At 51.4% G+C, this 15,045-nt stretch overlaps 1 protein-coding gene across 1 annotated transcript in view; it reads right to left on the bottom strand.

Annotated features, from left to right (window-relative positions):
• FAM135B (family with sequence similarity 135 member B) overlaps positions 1-15,045 on the bottom strand; it is a 173,628-nt gene that overhangs the window by 72,590 nt on the left and 85,993 nt on the right. The window contains exons 4-6 of the mRNA XM_045899186.1: positions 14,124-14,194; positions 8,895-9,068; positions 3,812-3,938 (exon numbers count right to left, since the gene is read on the bottom strand). Coding sequence (XP_045755142.1) covers positions 3,812-3,938; positions 8,895-9,068; positions 14,124-14,194 — 372 coding nt within the window. The remainder of the gene's footprint in view (positions 1-3,811; positions 3,939-8,894; positions 9,069-14,123; positions 14,195-15,045) is intronic.

The following is a 15,045-nucleotide window of genomic DNA, read 5'->3' as shown; positions in this document are numbered from 1 at the left end:
TTAGAAGAGATTAGCATTTAAATCATCAGACTCTGAGGAAAGCAGATTATCCTCCATAATCGGGGTGGGTCTCACCCAATCAGCTGAAGATCTTCATAGAAAGACTGACCCCCCCCCCCCCCACCGCCCCCACCCCGCCCCGGCACCAAGAAGAAAGCATCTGGTCATTGGGTCAGACTGCCTCTGGGCTCAAACTGCAACTCGTGCTTGGGTCTCCAGCCCACTGGACTAACCTGATGATTTTGGACTTACCAGCCTCCATAATCACACAGAACAATCCCTTAGAATACATCTGTGTGTGTATATACATACACACATCCTCCTGGTTCTGTTTCTCTGGAGAATCTGGACTAATAAATCAATCAAATGCCCCTGGATGCACCAGGCAGTGACGGGAATATCACAGGGAAAACAGCAGAGAAAGGACTGAGGGGAGGCCCCAGCTCGATCTCATTCTATCCTCTTTATACACACGGGGAAACTGAGACCCAGAGAGGGCAAATGTCTGACTCAAGGTCGCACAGCAGGTTAGTGCTGAAAGCCAAGAACAAAACCACACCTAAGACCCTTCATTCAATGTCCTACCCACAAGACCACATGGGGGCTTCCAGAGTAACATTCAATTTAATTATGTGAATAAACTAAAAGTAAAATAATCCAACAGAGGGTTTTACCGAGCACTTTGTGCCAGGCTCTACACTCCAGGCTTTAATATGCTTATTTCATTTAATCTTCTCAGCAACCCTGCAAGGCAGGCATTAGTGTCCCTTTTTGACAGATAAGCCGAAAATCAGAGAAGGGAAAATAATTCCCGTAGGGCAGAGCTGCTGGCTTGCGATGGGGAGGGGATGTGAGCTCCAACTCTAAATCTGAGGCTCCAGCCACCTGGGTGCAGCAGGAAAGAGTGGGGCTGCACACAGGGAGGGATGGGCCCGGCTAATGGGAAAGGGACCCTGGCCTCCCATGATTTTTCATGCGGTCAGCTGCTTTTGCTCCTGAACTCTGGTTTCTGTAAATGTCTTTGCACAGAAAGGCTTATTTTGAAGGGAACACCTGGTGTCTAATCCTTCCAGCTGATGCTGCAGTCTGCGTGGATCCCCATGTTATTTGCTAATGCACTGGGCTTCTTGGGGATTTGGATGCACAGCTCCTAGGGGAGGAAGGGGGAGTGGATTTTAGTCTCTGCTTGGCAGCCCTTGCCTGGTGGGAAGGCATGGGGTGGGTGCGCAGCACTGAGCCCGCATAATTGGATGGGACCCAAATGGAAAATACACAGGAAAAGAATCAGGTCCTGAAAATAACCCATTGAGCTAAGCTCCATGAGCAAGTTCACTGCTGAGCACCCACAAATAAGCTATTTTATCTGACTCTTGTAAAAGACAGGGATGTCTTCTTTGACACACATCCCCAAAAATAGCCAAGAAAAGAAATGGGGGGGGGAACTATACTGTATCATGTGCCTGCTATGGGTCTATTTTTGTACTGTCTTTATACATATTAACTCTTGAGATCCTTTCTAAAAGCAGGTATTACCCCATTCTCGTGTTGAGAAATTGAGTTTCCAAGGGTGAGTCAAACTCCGCCAAGTCACAGGGCTCTGAGGGGCACATCAGGTGTCTGAGACCATAATCTTCGCTCTCCCATGTCACACCGCCTCAAGATCAGGGACCTGGCTGGGTCATGCCTAGCCTCTCAGATGCCACAGAGTCAGTGTGCCCTGCCTGAGCGTGCCCCAAGTCTAGGGCTCTGAACAGTCTTCAAGGGCAGCCCTGCACATTGCTGGGGCTGGGCATGGGGTGCCGAGTGAGCTGGCCTCTATCCCCAGCCACACGCACCCACACGGAGAGAGAACGAAGGCTAGGAAATCAGAGAGTGCTTCTCAGAGGTGGTGGCATCTGAACGAGGCATCAGATGGGAGACACTGTATCATAATCATCCTCATAGGCTCCTGTGGACCCAGCAAAAGCCCTGTCTTGGAATACGTGTCAAAAATGCTTTGAATTGATCTAGGACCTCTGATATTCCCTAATGTCCTACGCCGCATTACATGGAAAATGGTCCGAGCTGGAGATTTTCAGGTAGATCTCCTGGGGAGGCTCTGGGGCCAGCACGTGCTGGGAGTGAGGAGGGGGACCCAGCTGAGGGGGTAGTGGAGATGTGATGAGGTCACAACGAAGGTTTCAGTCCACCCACGGGGAGTCTGGAGCCAGGCTGGGCCTGCAGCAGGGGGTCCGGGCTGGTCCAGGGAAGCCCGCGGGATCCACTAATGATGCACAGTCGCTGTGTGGCCGTGGGGATGCAGAGGGAGCTGGGAGTCCCTGCCTTCCACTCCTTCCCAATCCCATGTCCGAGCCTGGAAGCCATCCCCGTGCATGAAGCAATGCAGACACGTCACCACCACCCCCACCCCGGGCGGGCTGGTCTCCCGCTTTCCACTCCCTTGTTACTATCTGCTGGGTCCAGTGTCAACGCTAAGTACGTGGTTCCCAGAGACTCAGTGGCTGCCCGAGGTCCTACATCTACAGGTCACTGGAGTCCACCTTCAAGAAAGTTCTGTGCTCCTTCTGGGCACAGAGCCCTGTCCTGGGTCTGGGTCCCCGGTCCCGCAGGAGGGTCGGCAGCTCTCTCCTCAGCTCCTCACAGGAGAACATGACACAGAGGCTTGAACCAGATGGACGCATGACTGAGGGCAGCTTCTGCAGCCAGGCCTCCTGGCTGGGGCGCAGGCTGGGAGAGCTGACGTCACAGGAGAGCCAGCAGCGTGCAGAACCCGCTGTGCTGGACGCCGTGAGCAGGGAGCGGGGCTGCATAGGACAGGGCAGCGCCTCTTCTGGGGCAGCGGGTGGGCAGGCTGAGTGCGGAGTGGCCCTCCCGATGGGGGTGGGCATCAGCTGACCAGCTAGGAATCTGAGTGAGAGAATGTCCTCTCTCTGCCTGCCTTCCGGCTGGGACACCAGTGTTCTCCTGCCTGCACACTCGAGCTCAGACTGGAACCCCACCACCGGCTCGGCTCTCCTGGGTCCCCAGCCGGCAGGGGACAGGGCTTGGGACTTCTCAGCTTCCATCATCATGTGAGCCAATTGTTTTCAAAAGATTTCTCTCTCTCTCTATATATATTGCATGTACATAAATATGTCAATGCTCGTTGGAAATACTATAATCTGTTCCTCCATCTATCTATCTCTTGTTGGTTCTGTTTCTCTGGAGAAGCTAGACTAATGTAGCCTGGTTATTTCTGAGCAGGTCCCTGATAAAAATAATCCTTTGTCGGCTCAGGAGAGATATGGGCAGAGTGATGCTGAGTGTGGCCAAAGACATGCGCCTCACAGAGGGGTAAGGATGGGTGTTGATGGAGAAGAGAGAACAAGGGAAAGGTCAGGGTATGCATAGTTATTGAGCACCTACTGAGTACCAGCACTGGGCTAGGAACTTTACATTCATTACAGCAACGGCTACACACACGACCCCAGAAGAGGATCACGCTTTCATGACCTCACCCTTCAGGGGGGCAAAGTGAGACTCAGAAAAGTGAGCAAGTGAGAGACGGAGCCAAGTTTTGAAAACGGTTCAAGGCCAAGGGGCTTTCCAGGTTCCCACGTGGTCCAGGGGAGGCCCCTCACAACACGCCCTGAAGGGGGACCACCCAGAGGAGACATGTATGAGGACCCCAGGGCCAGCGTCTACCCCAGGCCCTGGCATTAGGAATATGTTTGACAGAAAGGCAGGGACGGATGGACAGGTGAGAGGAAGGGACACACACACCCTGCAAAACTGAGGGCGGCCTTGGGGCCACGTCCCATGCGGACCATACCTCTGAGGAAGTCGGCTTGCAGTATCCAGCTCCGAAGACCAGGTTTTCCAGAGAGAGGCTAGATTGTTCTGGTCCCGTGTCTGGCCCGCCTTTACCAAGCCAGGAGCCTCTTCCCGGACGGGTAAAACTGAAAGGCAGGGAGATTGAAGAGGGAAACAGTGTGAAGAAAGTGATGGTGTCATGAGCTCAGCCCCTCGGGGCTGTCAGTGACTCGCTGCAAGATAAGTCATCTAGAAGAAGTTTGCCCCCCCACCCAGAACGCTGGCCCAACGAGGCGGCGCAACTGGCATGAGATCCTGGAAGGCAAAATGGCACACATCCTACTCTGTGGACAAAAGAATGCCCCTAAAGGCCAACCATGTGCCTGCTGAGAGTCACTGAGGCAGAGCTCCAAGGCCATGGGACTGGAGGGACAGTTTGGACAGGCTCCAGGCCAGAAGGACGGGGCCTCCATCCACTACGGTCTGGGTCCTGCTTCTACTCCCTTCAGGGCACAATCCGGGGTGCGCTCCTTCAACCCTGCCCCTGCCGAGCCTCTGTTTGTTCTTCTGTAGAAGGTGCAACCAGAGCCCCCTCCAGGGCAGGTGCTCAAGAAATAATCCTGGAATGATTTAGTCCAAGCGTCCCACGTGCCTGCTTAAAATCCTGACAGGGAAATAAAGCTCCTGTCATATTTCTGTTTAATTCATTTATGCAAATACGTATTAGGTGCAAGCCACATAGCAGGCAGAGTGTTAGGTGGCCGGGGGCCAGAGGACGCAGGCACGACCCCCTCTGTGAAGACTTTTGGTCTAGGGAGGGAGGCAGATGTAACAGGATGAACGCAAACTCAGAACAGTGTTAGGGGTGATCCTCATGGAGAAGGGCCCAGCGGTTAGAGGCCGGTCCGCCCCGGCTCCGAGCCCAGCAGCAACACCCATAAGCTCCATGACAGGGGTACGTTTTTAGCCTCTGAGTGCCTCTGAAAGGCTGACACGTGGGAAGGGTGGGTTCCAGCGCTTTCCCCAGAGGCTCTGAAGATTCCATGAGATCAGCCCAACATGGCTGTAAGTACGGGGTCAGGCAAAAATGATTCCATAAATGCTCTAACTGCTGTCAATAATACCACAAATACAGTAAAATTTCACAAAACCATTACTGTCTCTATATCGCTATTATTGATAACACCACAAATATAATCGAGTGTAATGTAATCACTACTCTGATTTGCTTGGAACTGCGATTTCAGCAAGTGTACAGTTTAGCTACAAATGGATGAAAGGAACATTGCAGGGAAACAGAGAATGTGCGCTTGAGCAGCGATGCTCAAGGCACATTCGGGGACAGACTGCCAATGCATAACGGGAGTGACTGGTTATTTTACTTTACGGTGGGCTCGATTGGCTTTTGCAGTGGATCTGAATCCCTCACGTGAAATCCATCTCTCCCCATTTAAGGATGAAAAATCAGATTCTCTTCTTCGGGGTGTATCAGGAAAGGTGGAAGGTCTTTTGAGGTTAAATTTTAATTTCACACCTGCTTCTCCCTGATTGGATTTAACTGATGATGTGAAACTCGCTTTTCTGGAAGAACTAGAGCTTGCGCTGTTTGACAGGTATTTCCCATCATTTTAAAGGGTTCCCTCTGTTCCCAGCCACTGTGAGCTAACTAACAGAAATGCTTCCTGTAAAATCCAGAGAACAGAAGACAGTTCTATTTTTACCCCCATCCCGGGAGAAGCCAGGCTCTGACGCTGGATGTCTATTCATGCTCCTCTCTGCTGCATCTGATTTGCAAGGAGCTCTTTCCATCAGAAGGTTACATTTTCTACAAGGAGTTTCCAGATCCCAAATCCTCGTTAGATAGTATCAGCACTCCCAGCAGCAAGAGGAGTGACACCTGCTTCTCAATGTGAACCCTTAATCTCCTAACGGGACCCTAGCTGGTCCTCCTACCTCTACCCTGATGTCACTTCCAGCCCAGCCCATTCTAGCCATGGGAGGGATCTTCACAAAATGGGTCTAATCAAGTGATGCTCTTGCTGAAAATCCCCCATGTCTCCTTCTTAGACAGTAAACAGATTCTCAGTTCTGTAACCTGTCATTGGTTATACTATTAAATGTGACCTTTACCCTCCCCAATTTATTTCTCACTGTCACAATCTCTATCCCCCCGGGTCCAGCTCAAAGCCTGTTTCCTCTCTAAAGCCTGCCCTGGTTTCCCCCGAGCAGAACTACTTCTTCCCCAAGCTTGAAATTTCCTCAATTCAGTACGTGCTTGTGAGGCACTAGCCAGGGAGGCTGAGAGCAGGGCCTGCAACAAGGCAGGCAATGCATAGATATTAATCCATTAAATGCAGGGCCAAGGGTTCTCTGTGTACTATCTCATTCAATCCTCCTAATAACCTCCCGGCATGCACGGACGCAGAAGCCCAGGGAGCTGAAGTCACGTGCTTGAGCTAACAAGCTTAATCGGCAGGAGGCTCAGAACAGAACCCAGGTCCCTCACACCCCAGAGCCCACACTTTAACCACATCCTACATCATGCTCCCAGGATGGTTTGCACCACCGAACCAAGGTTAGATACTTAAGCACGTCTCTGCCCTGCCAGGCTCCAAGCCTTTTAGGGTCCCGGATCTGATCTGTTCATCCCAGAGCTTCCTGGCTTGGCCTTTCCAGAAATGGCTAAAGCCTAGGACACCCACCACTAACGGAGCACGTGTGCACCATGTGTGACACAGAATGTGCGCTTCATCTCATTGTACCCCTGTCATCTCTGCTGGGTGAGTCTCACTGCTCATTTCTTAAGTTCCTTCCTTCCTTCCTTCCTTCCTCCCTCCCTCCCTCCCTCCCTTCCTTCCTTCTCTCCTCCCTCCCTCCCTCCCTTCCTTCCGTCCTCCCTCCCTCCCTCCCCTATTTCAATGTTGAAACCGATGTCTAGAGAAGTTAGACACCTCTCCAAGGGCCCCCAGAAATTACCTGGCAGTGCTAGACATCAGGATGGGCCTGATGCAGCCGAGGCACAAGAGCTCCATCTCAGGGACCCAGAACCGCCTGCAGGGAGCTCTGCTTTTCCCAGCCGGGCTATTGGCTCACCTTCAGCGGTGAAGAGCCGGCCACTCACAGGACACTGGCCATCTGCCCTGCATCCCTGACAGCAGACAGACTATGTCCTCATGTCTACACCAGGGCCACTCTTCATCAAGCCTTGGAGCGAGCTCACAGCCAGGGGGTATCCTCTGCAGGATCATCATACTTTGGACTGCTTTCTGGACTCTATGTCTCCTGCAATTTCCCAAATTCAGGTCTGCTTTCCTTTGATTCTGCAATGTTTCTGTCAAACTCGGCGCAGCCTCTGCCATATGATAATGCTGTCAGTGCAGACGGGCTCCCTCCATCCCACTCTGCACTCCTGGAGGGAAAAGTCTATGGTGATGTCTCCTTAGTATACTGTGTGTGTCCTAACACCGTTCCCGGGACGGCAGGCCCTCCGTACAGCCGTGGAGAAAGAACCATGACTAGTTCCATGGTCTCCCTTACAGTGGTCCAGTTTCCATGGAGGAGCCCAATCCTCGATGGGCAGGAGAATGTCCACACTCGCCAGCAGAGGCTGGGGGCCAGGCGCTCCACTCACACAGCCCAGGACACCAGCTCCCTCCACCCCCAGTGCCCTTGGCTCCATTCTCAGGCCCTGAGCTAACCCCCCATGGGCTCTCCTCAGGTCAAAACCCAACGCTGCCCAAGGCCCGCCCTATGCGGTGCCCCCTTTTCTCTCAGAAACTATGCTCTTTAGCCCACCGAGACTTTATCTCTGGGCGACACTCCTCAGTTTGAGGATTATGGTTGATGTGATACATAGGCATCCTGTCTACCATTCAAGGTCATTGTCTGAATTAGCCCCATCAGCAAGCACAGCCCAGGTGGAGCTCGGCCGAGGGGCCCAGGGACTGAGTGAAGGCCTCCAGGAACAGCATCTCTTGGCCACGTCACCTGGTCAGGATCCAGGTTCCTCCTTCCCTACTCCTGACCCCACCAGCCCATCAGAGCCTGGGTCTTACCCAACAATAAACCGTGGGGACCAGAGTCTCTCCCACAGGCACTTTAACTCCCCGCACTGAGAAGCTGTCCTGAAAAGGGACACTGGGAAGTTAGCTCCATCCTGAGACTCCAGGCTGCAAGAGTCTCTCTCTGGGGCGCCTGGGTGGCTCAGTTGGTTAAGTGACTGCCTTCAGCTCAGGTCATGATCCTGGAGTCCCTGGATCGAGTCCCGCATCGGGCTCCCTGCTTGGCAGGGAGTCTGCTTCGTCCTCTGACCCTATCCCCTCTCATGTGTTCTCTCTCTCATTCTCTCTCTCTCAAATAAATAAATAAAATCTTAAAAAAAAAAAAGAGTCTCCCTCTGAATGTCCCTTTGCACACTTGAGCAACTCATGCCCACGTGCACGGGCAAGGTTTCGAACTGACCTGGCGTATGTCTGGCCATGCCAGGCACAAAACACAGTGTACCAGCTCTGTTCTTCCATTTGTGGCATTCCTGAAACCTCAGCACTTCGTGGGCTTTCACTGATGCGGAGAACACAGGGCCACACACGGGGTCCTGCTTTGGAACAAACAGCAAGCTGGGAGGGGGCAGAAGACAGAGCCCCTGCCCCGGGCCTGGCCACATCCTCATCTGAGAGTCACTAAAATCTTCTGTGCATGGCCACATGAGTGCTCCTGGTTTAGAGATGAAGACTGTGTGTCTCAGGGACATGCAGGGACTTCTCAGATAAGCCACCGAGAGAAAAAACAAAGCCTGGCATGGGGCCCAGGTTGGATCTGTCTCCAGCGTAGCCAGGTCTGAGCCACTGTTGGCAGGTTTTCAGACTGGCTCCCTGCCCGTGCACCCCTGACTCCTGATGCCCCCCTCCACATCCCCCGCCCCCCACCCCCCTGCTCCTGAGGGAGGCCCAGAGCCTCAACTGTAAGCCTGGGAGACGCTCCTCTGGTCTGCACCCATCAATCCCGGCCAGCCCCGTGCCCCTCAGCTGCGCCGGGGACAGAGCATCCCAAGAAACCCAGAGCGGCGCCCCTGCACCTCCAAGATCGTAGTCATCGCTTCCTACCTGATCAAGGGCTGCTGCAGAGCCACGAGGGCAGCGTGGACAGTCACCGAGATGACTGACAGGTGGAAATAGTCGAACATGACGGGGACCTGGTGATGCAGACCTCTCCGGGGGTGGAAGTGTAGGCCAAGCGTGCGGCTGCTGATCAGGGGGGCCCCCGCCACGTCCTGCAGCCTGGAAGGCAGGTGAGTGAGTGCCCGTGAGTGATGGCAGGCCATCCCTGCCGTCACCCAGGCAGGTCTGTGTGAGAGCCTCACCCGGGACAACCACCATGCACACAGCATCTTATTCAATCCCTACAATCACCCTGTCTGGTAGAAATCATCTCTCCCGTGAATGGCAGATGAAGAAACTCCGTGTCCAAGAAGAAAAAGAAGGCAGGAGGCATCTCACAGCTACTTCTCAGCAGCCCCCAGGGCTCACGCGCTGTGGCCACGGGCACCAAGCCCCCCGTCAGGCCAGTGAGGGAGACACACTCGGACCCTTGTCAGGGCTCATCTCAACACTGAAGCCCTCCTGGGCTCCCTCCCCCCACTGCCCCTCGCCCTCCCCCACTGTCCCACTCCCTCCCCCCACATGCAGGAAAGCACTTCCTTTGTACATCTGCACTCTCTACTGCATCTCTACCTCCTGAGGCCAGGAAATGTGACTAATTCACATTTCTATCCCCAACACCTAACATCGTATCTGGCATACTATAGGAGCTGCCCCAATGTTTGCTTTATTAAAAAGAATAATTGCCTGACCAAATGAACAAATGAGTCCCGAAGCATATCGGTTAAACAGTCTGACCGCTTTCATCAAGGATTTCTCTACCTTTGTTCTAGCATTTTGTCATTGGTGCATGTCTGATTCCCAAGAGATGAACTGGCTGGTAGGCAAAGTCCAACAGAGCCTCTGGTGATAAAAATAGGGTTGATTCTTCTCTAAATAAAACTCCTCCAGTGTTAATCTCAAGCTCTGGAAATCAATCACTCAGGTTTTCCAAGTTTCTCTGAATCAGAGCACTTGGGTAGCCAGGGTGGGGCATCTTCCCTGAGTAGAGCAGAGAGCTCAGAAAATAGAGGACAAACTGCTCATTCCTCCATAGATGAGGAAATGAGACACAGAGAAAGCAAAGCGAGCAAATTCCCAAGACCCAGCCCAACGGGCTCTGCTTCCTGGAATCCTTGTGTGCAAATGAAAGCCAAGCATATAAATCACTGCAGCCCAATGTGACTCCACAAACAGACCACAAACAGGGCCTCCTCTCTTTCCCAGGAGAAGCCTGATGGGGAAGGGGCTAGGAGTATACCTCCTGAGCCTCAGAAAGTCATTAACATTTATAGTAATTTCAATTCTGAAAACAATTTACTGAGGCCTTACTATGAACTGAATCCAGTGCTTTTTCCCTTAATCCGTAAGACAATCATATGAGGTCTTTCCTAGTATTATTCCATTTACAGACAAGGAAGTAAAGCTAGCATGAGTTAACGGACTTGTTCAAAGTCACAAGAGAAAACCGAATGCTAGACCCACGTTTATCTGACCACACAGTCCATTCTGTAGTACTGGACTCTACTGGAATCCATTCGCTCACAGGCTTGTAGGAATCACAGAAATATTCTTAGGCTAGAATGACAGGAGGTGAAGAGCACGTCAGGGTAGCAAAGGTGTCAAAAATGTGAAGAAGAATTTAAGCCACATTAATAGGAGTAAAGACCTAAGAATAAAGGAGGTAAAAGCTGTTCTGTGCTCTAAAATGGAATAGAGCCAATCAATGGCGATAAAACTCAGTTCGTGGGGGTCTCAATTTAGAAAGGATGAGGTAAACCTGAGAGCAATGAGAGGAGAATGTCTGCATTTCTATAAAGGAACTAAAAAAAAAAAAAAAAATCAAACCACCAATCAAAAAAAAAAACACAGAGAAAGAGCCCTGATATTTAATTGGAGATGAGGAGATCATTTTATTGAAGAGTCTTGTTTATCTGATCTTAAAGGGTCATCCTGAGAATTTTTCTAAGTGGTTACAAGGACTAAAATCCAGGGCAACTGAAGGAAGGCACACAAAAAGGACCTGTTTCCTAAATAAAGAAGAATTTCCTCATAGGCAGAACTGCCCAGGGACAGAATGGGATCTGATGGGAAGGAGTGAGCTCCCTGTCTCTAGGCAGGCATATGCTCGTGGGCCTTCGCAACGTACCAGGTGCAAGCGGAGGGTAGACTAGAGCAGGGTGATCTTGACTTTGGGGATGGGATAAGGCTTTGTCGGGGAGGGGGTTCTGTCCTGTGCACTGTAGAATGTTTCTTGGCATTCAGAGACTCTACCCATTACATGCAAGTAGGAGCATCCCCTGCGTAACAATCAAAAATGTCTCCAGATGTGGCCCAAATGTCCCTGGGGGACAGAATCGCCCTACCCACAGTGAAAACCACTGGAGGAGATGGGTGTCAAGAGACCTTTTGAAATCCCCGATATTCTATACTGTGCTTCTCTGGTTGGTCTCCACCCTGGCCTATGTGATTCTAAAGAAGCCTCTGCCTGGGTCATGTTTCAAAGCCTAATGTGTATCCCCAGGATGTATCATCCTTAAACCCAATTTATGAAAATGAAAAAATATGTCATTATAAACTCTTCCCCAGCCTCTGGTTTCCTGTTCCTCTTAGCTAATCTTATATTCCATGAAGCCCCCTGCTCTGATTGTGATTAAGTGCTCTGTGTTATAGAGAGGAAGGGACACAGGGAAGCCTGGCCCCATGTGCATCTAGGAAGCCACAAAGAGGAAGAAGACATTGATTCAGCAGTCCACACACTTGAGATATTGTCTCTGTTAATCTTCATAACAGACTTATGAGGCCCCGATTGTATAATAATGTCCATTTTATAAATGAAGCTGCTGAGATGTAGGAATGTTCTGGGACTTGACCAACATCTCATGGTTGATGAGCACAGAGCCTGAGCTGCTGAATTTCATGCACTTTGGGCCCATCTCCGTTAACCACTGTTTTGACGGCAAGATGGTCTCATTTCCTGGGTCTACCATGACTATCATTCAGGCTGCCTGGTGGAACGGACGGAGAACTCCTAGGCTGAGGTGTAGGGTTCGTTGATGACTTAGAAATGTCTCCCATGGAGTAATAGATGAATGTCTCTGAAGGAAACAGGTCCAGAAAAAGAAGGCAGGTGGGTTAATGAGATGGGTGAATGATAGAAATCACAGATAGTTGAGGGGCATAAGAGACCAGAGGCAGGAGCTTCACTTCTGAGTTTCTAGATTAGGAAGAAAGCCAGCCTCCTGCAGGGGCTCTGCTAGAACAACAAACCATGGTGATGGTGTGAGGTGAATAAGATTTCCCAAGCATCCACCATCCCACGAAGGAGTAATCAGCAGGGATGAGGGAAGCATGTGGCCAGAGGGGCTTGGGTCCAGACAAGAATGAGGAATCTGTGATGTTGAGCCCAAACCCCACGGTAAGACCATGGATAGATACTCCTGACGCCCCAGACACTAGACATGACCATTTGCACATCAGCAGATGTCCATTCTCAAGGTGCAGACACATCAGGTCACCAACATCTCAGAGAATCCCATCTGCTTCAACTCCTCATGTTACGGAAACTCCCATAACAACCAGACCAATCTCAGGGATGAGCAAGTCCTTGAGAAAGGGAGAAGGTTCCAATAGGGAGTCTTAACTTTGAAGGGATGAAGGGATTGGGGGACCGGAGGATTGTTCCGCCAGCATTAGACCATTGGCCACCTGGTTCTCCATTATCCACAGAAGAGCATGAAGTATCTGCTGAAGGGGTTGTAGACACCAGAAGAGCAGATTAATTTGTGGAGAGTGGTCAGAATAATTCTCTGAGAATCTGCTAACAGAACAGAGGAAAAAGGAGTGTCTCCTCCATAACTGTAAGCCTCATGGGAGGGATCTTCAAGTGAACTTGATCAAGTCCCTTAGAATTGAGAGAACATAGGTCCTTGTGCCTGACTCATCCTGCAGAAGTCCTCAGGAGAGAAGCTGAGGGTGGCTGCATCGGCCCAAGGAGGAGTGAGCAGGATTGCAGGGGGAGGGAGGCCCCACCAGTGGGGAGCAAGTGCCCTTGTTCATTTCCCAAGGACCAGATGTGGGTTCTTTGGAGAGGAATACGCCAAAAGAGCTTCCTGCAAGGAGTGGCTGAGCCAGCCACAGGAAGCATTGCTGTATCAAAGACCTGCAGGGCTGGTGGTGGAGGGTTGGGGGGAAGGGTGTGAGGAAGCTTGCCTAATTAATGGGTAGATCCCCAAGGAATGTATAGGGACACCCCAAGAACAAAGGACCCAGTGAATCAGCCTCCACTGCATGAAGCTGCTTGCAACTAAATCTGCCCTTCATGACCCCTGCCCCCCGCCCCGCAATCTCCTCCCTCCTTACCATGCCTGACCCTGCAAGGTCCACACACCCCAGTGGGGAAGGAGGCAGGAACAAATATGAAGCCGCCCACCGCCCCGCGCCTGCACAGGGAGCTTCCTGAGCTGAGCTAGCCTGGAGCTGGGGGTGGTGGGTGCAGGTGGGGATGGGGGCAAAGAAGATGTCATAAACTGGATGAGAGGTTGCAGTTTTGCTAATATCCCTGACTGGACTTACGAGCCCTGAAACAGGGGCTATCCTTTTCTGACCTGGTAGAACCTGCGGCTGACAGCTCGCCTGGAGGAGGAGAGGAGGCCCCAGAACAGGCTGAGAGGAAGCAGTTATGGGAAAGAAGAGCAACTGTCTCCTGCTTGTTTAATCAACAGGTGACATAAATGGATTTTCAATTTTCAGAGTTGAAACATAATAGCGGGCATTTAGTACAAAGATGCAGAATCCCGGCCGCATCTCCTTGGATTCAGGAAGAGCCTTGAGACCTGCCGCTTCGTAGGGTCATTAATTTAAAGACCTAATGAAAATAATACTGCACTGAAAAAATGAAGGGAGGTGTCAGGGATGAGAAGGTGCCGGATAATGAAGGCAAGCAGGCAGGCTGTTTTCTGTGCACACAGCATGTGAGTGCCCTGCCTAAAGTGCATGCCGTCTGCAGTGACCACACGGACACGTCCAGCCCCGTGGCTCGGTGGGCTGTGGCAGTGGTGGACACTGCAGCTGCTCAGGAACCGGGCTTCTGAACGATGTTCTGAGGTTCACGGCCATGAGCTTCCCTGGGGGGCAGGGAAGGGTTGGAGGAAGGAAGTCATAGGACCACGATTCAGAGACGTCAGGGACACTCACTGCTCTTCACTGTCGGTAAAGTGCAGATCCACCTTGAGCTGAAAATCGACTTCACTTAGTGCTTCTTCCACCTGCGAGAGAAACACAGTGCGAGGGATTTAGGGGTCAATCTGGCCCAAATAAAAAATGTGGCTGGTCTATTTCTCAAAGTTTAGGAAAAGCATCTCGCCACAAGGCTAATGTCCTTTATTCGTGAAGCGGAATTCCCATGCACGTTCCATGGAATTCCAGTTGAAGGTGAGATCTGTGGGTATTACCAGGAAAACAGAAGGAAGGGATTTATGTAGTCAAACATGGGGGAAAAGCCAATGTGCAAAAAAAAAAAAAAAAAATGTTAATAAGGTTGCTATATCGCAGGACTTTTGAGAACCACATTTTCCCCAACAGACGTGATCTGGAATCCTTTTAGGCAGGAGGGAAGTGTTCCGTGACACCTCTCTGGGAAGGGGGGAGCTGTGAACTTGACCACAGGAAACCCCACTTGGCTAGTGATGGGATGATGCTGGAGGTGACATGGTCTCTACCCTCAGGCACGCCCGCCTGGTGGGCACCACTCTCCGGGTGTCCAGAGGAGGCTGCTGATGCTCAGGGAAGTGAAGTCACTCCCCAAGGTGGCTCAGCTTCCTAAGAAAGCAGATCTTCCATTTTTGTCTTGAGGTCCGTTACATTCAACCATTTACACTTCAAGACACTTTGGCATTTCCTGTCCTTTCCATAGCTGCTTTCATTCGTAACTTTCCTGTTTTCATCAATTCGCAAAGGATTCTATTTGTTTCACCTGCCAGCTTCCCACATATATCTAAAAGATGGCACCCCCTGTTGTTCTTTTCCCACACTGAACCCCATCCCCCCACCTCCAGGAAGGTTGCTTGCAGAATACCAGATCCCACTGCCTCTCCTGCTCAGTGGAGAAGCCCAGGGA

This window comes from Mirounga angustirostris, unplaced genomic scaffold, assembly GCF_029215605.1.
Source record: "Mirounga angustirostris isolate CCGP_5_RB_7025 unplaced genomic scaffold, mMirAng1.0.hap1 SCAF_4, whole genome shotgun sequence".
NCBI classification, from domain to species: domain Eukaryota; kingdom Metazoa; phylum Chordata; class Mammalia; order Carnivora; family Phocidae; genus Mirounga; species Mirounga angustirostris.
This window is presented reverse-complemented; position numbering and strand designations above follow the sequence as displayed.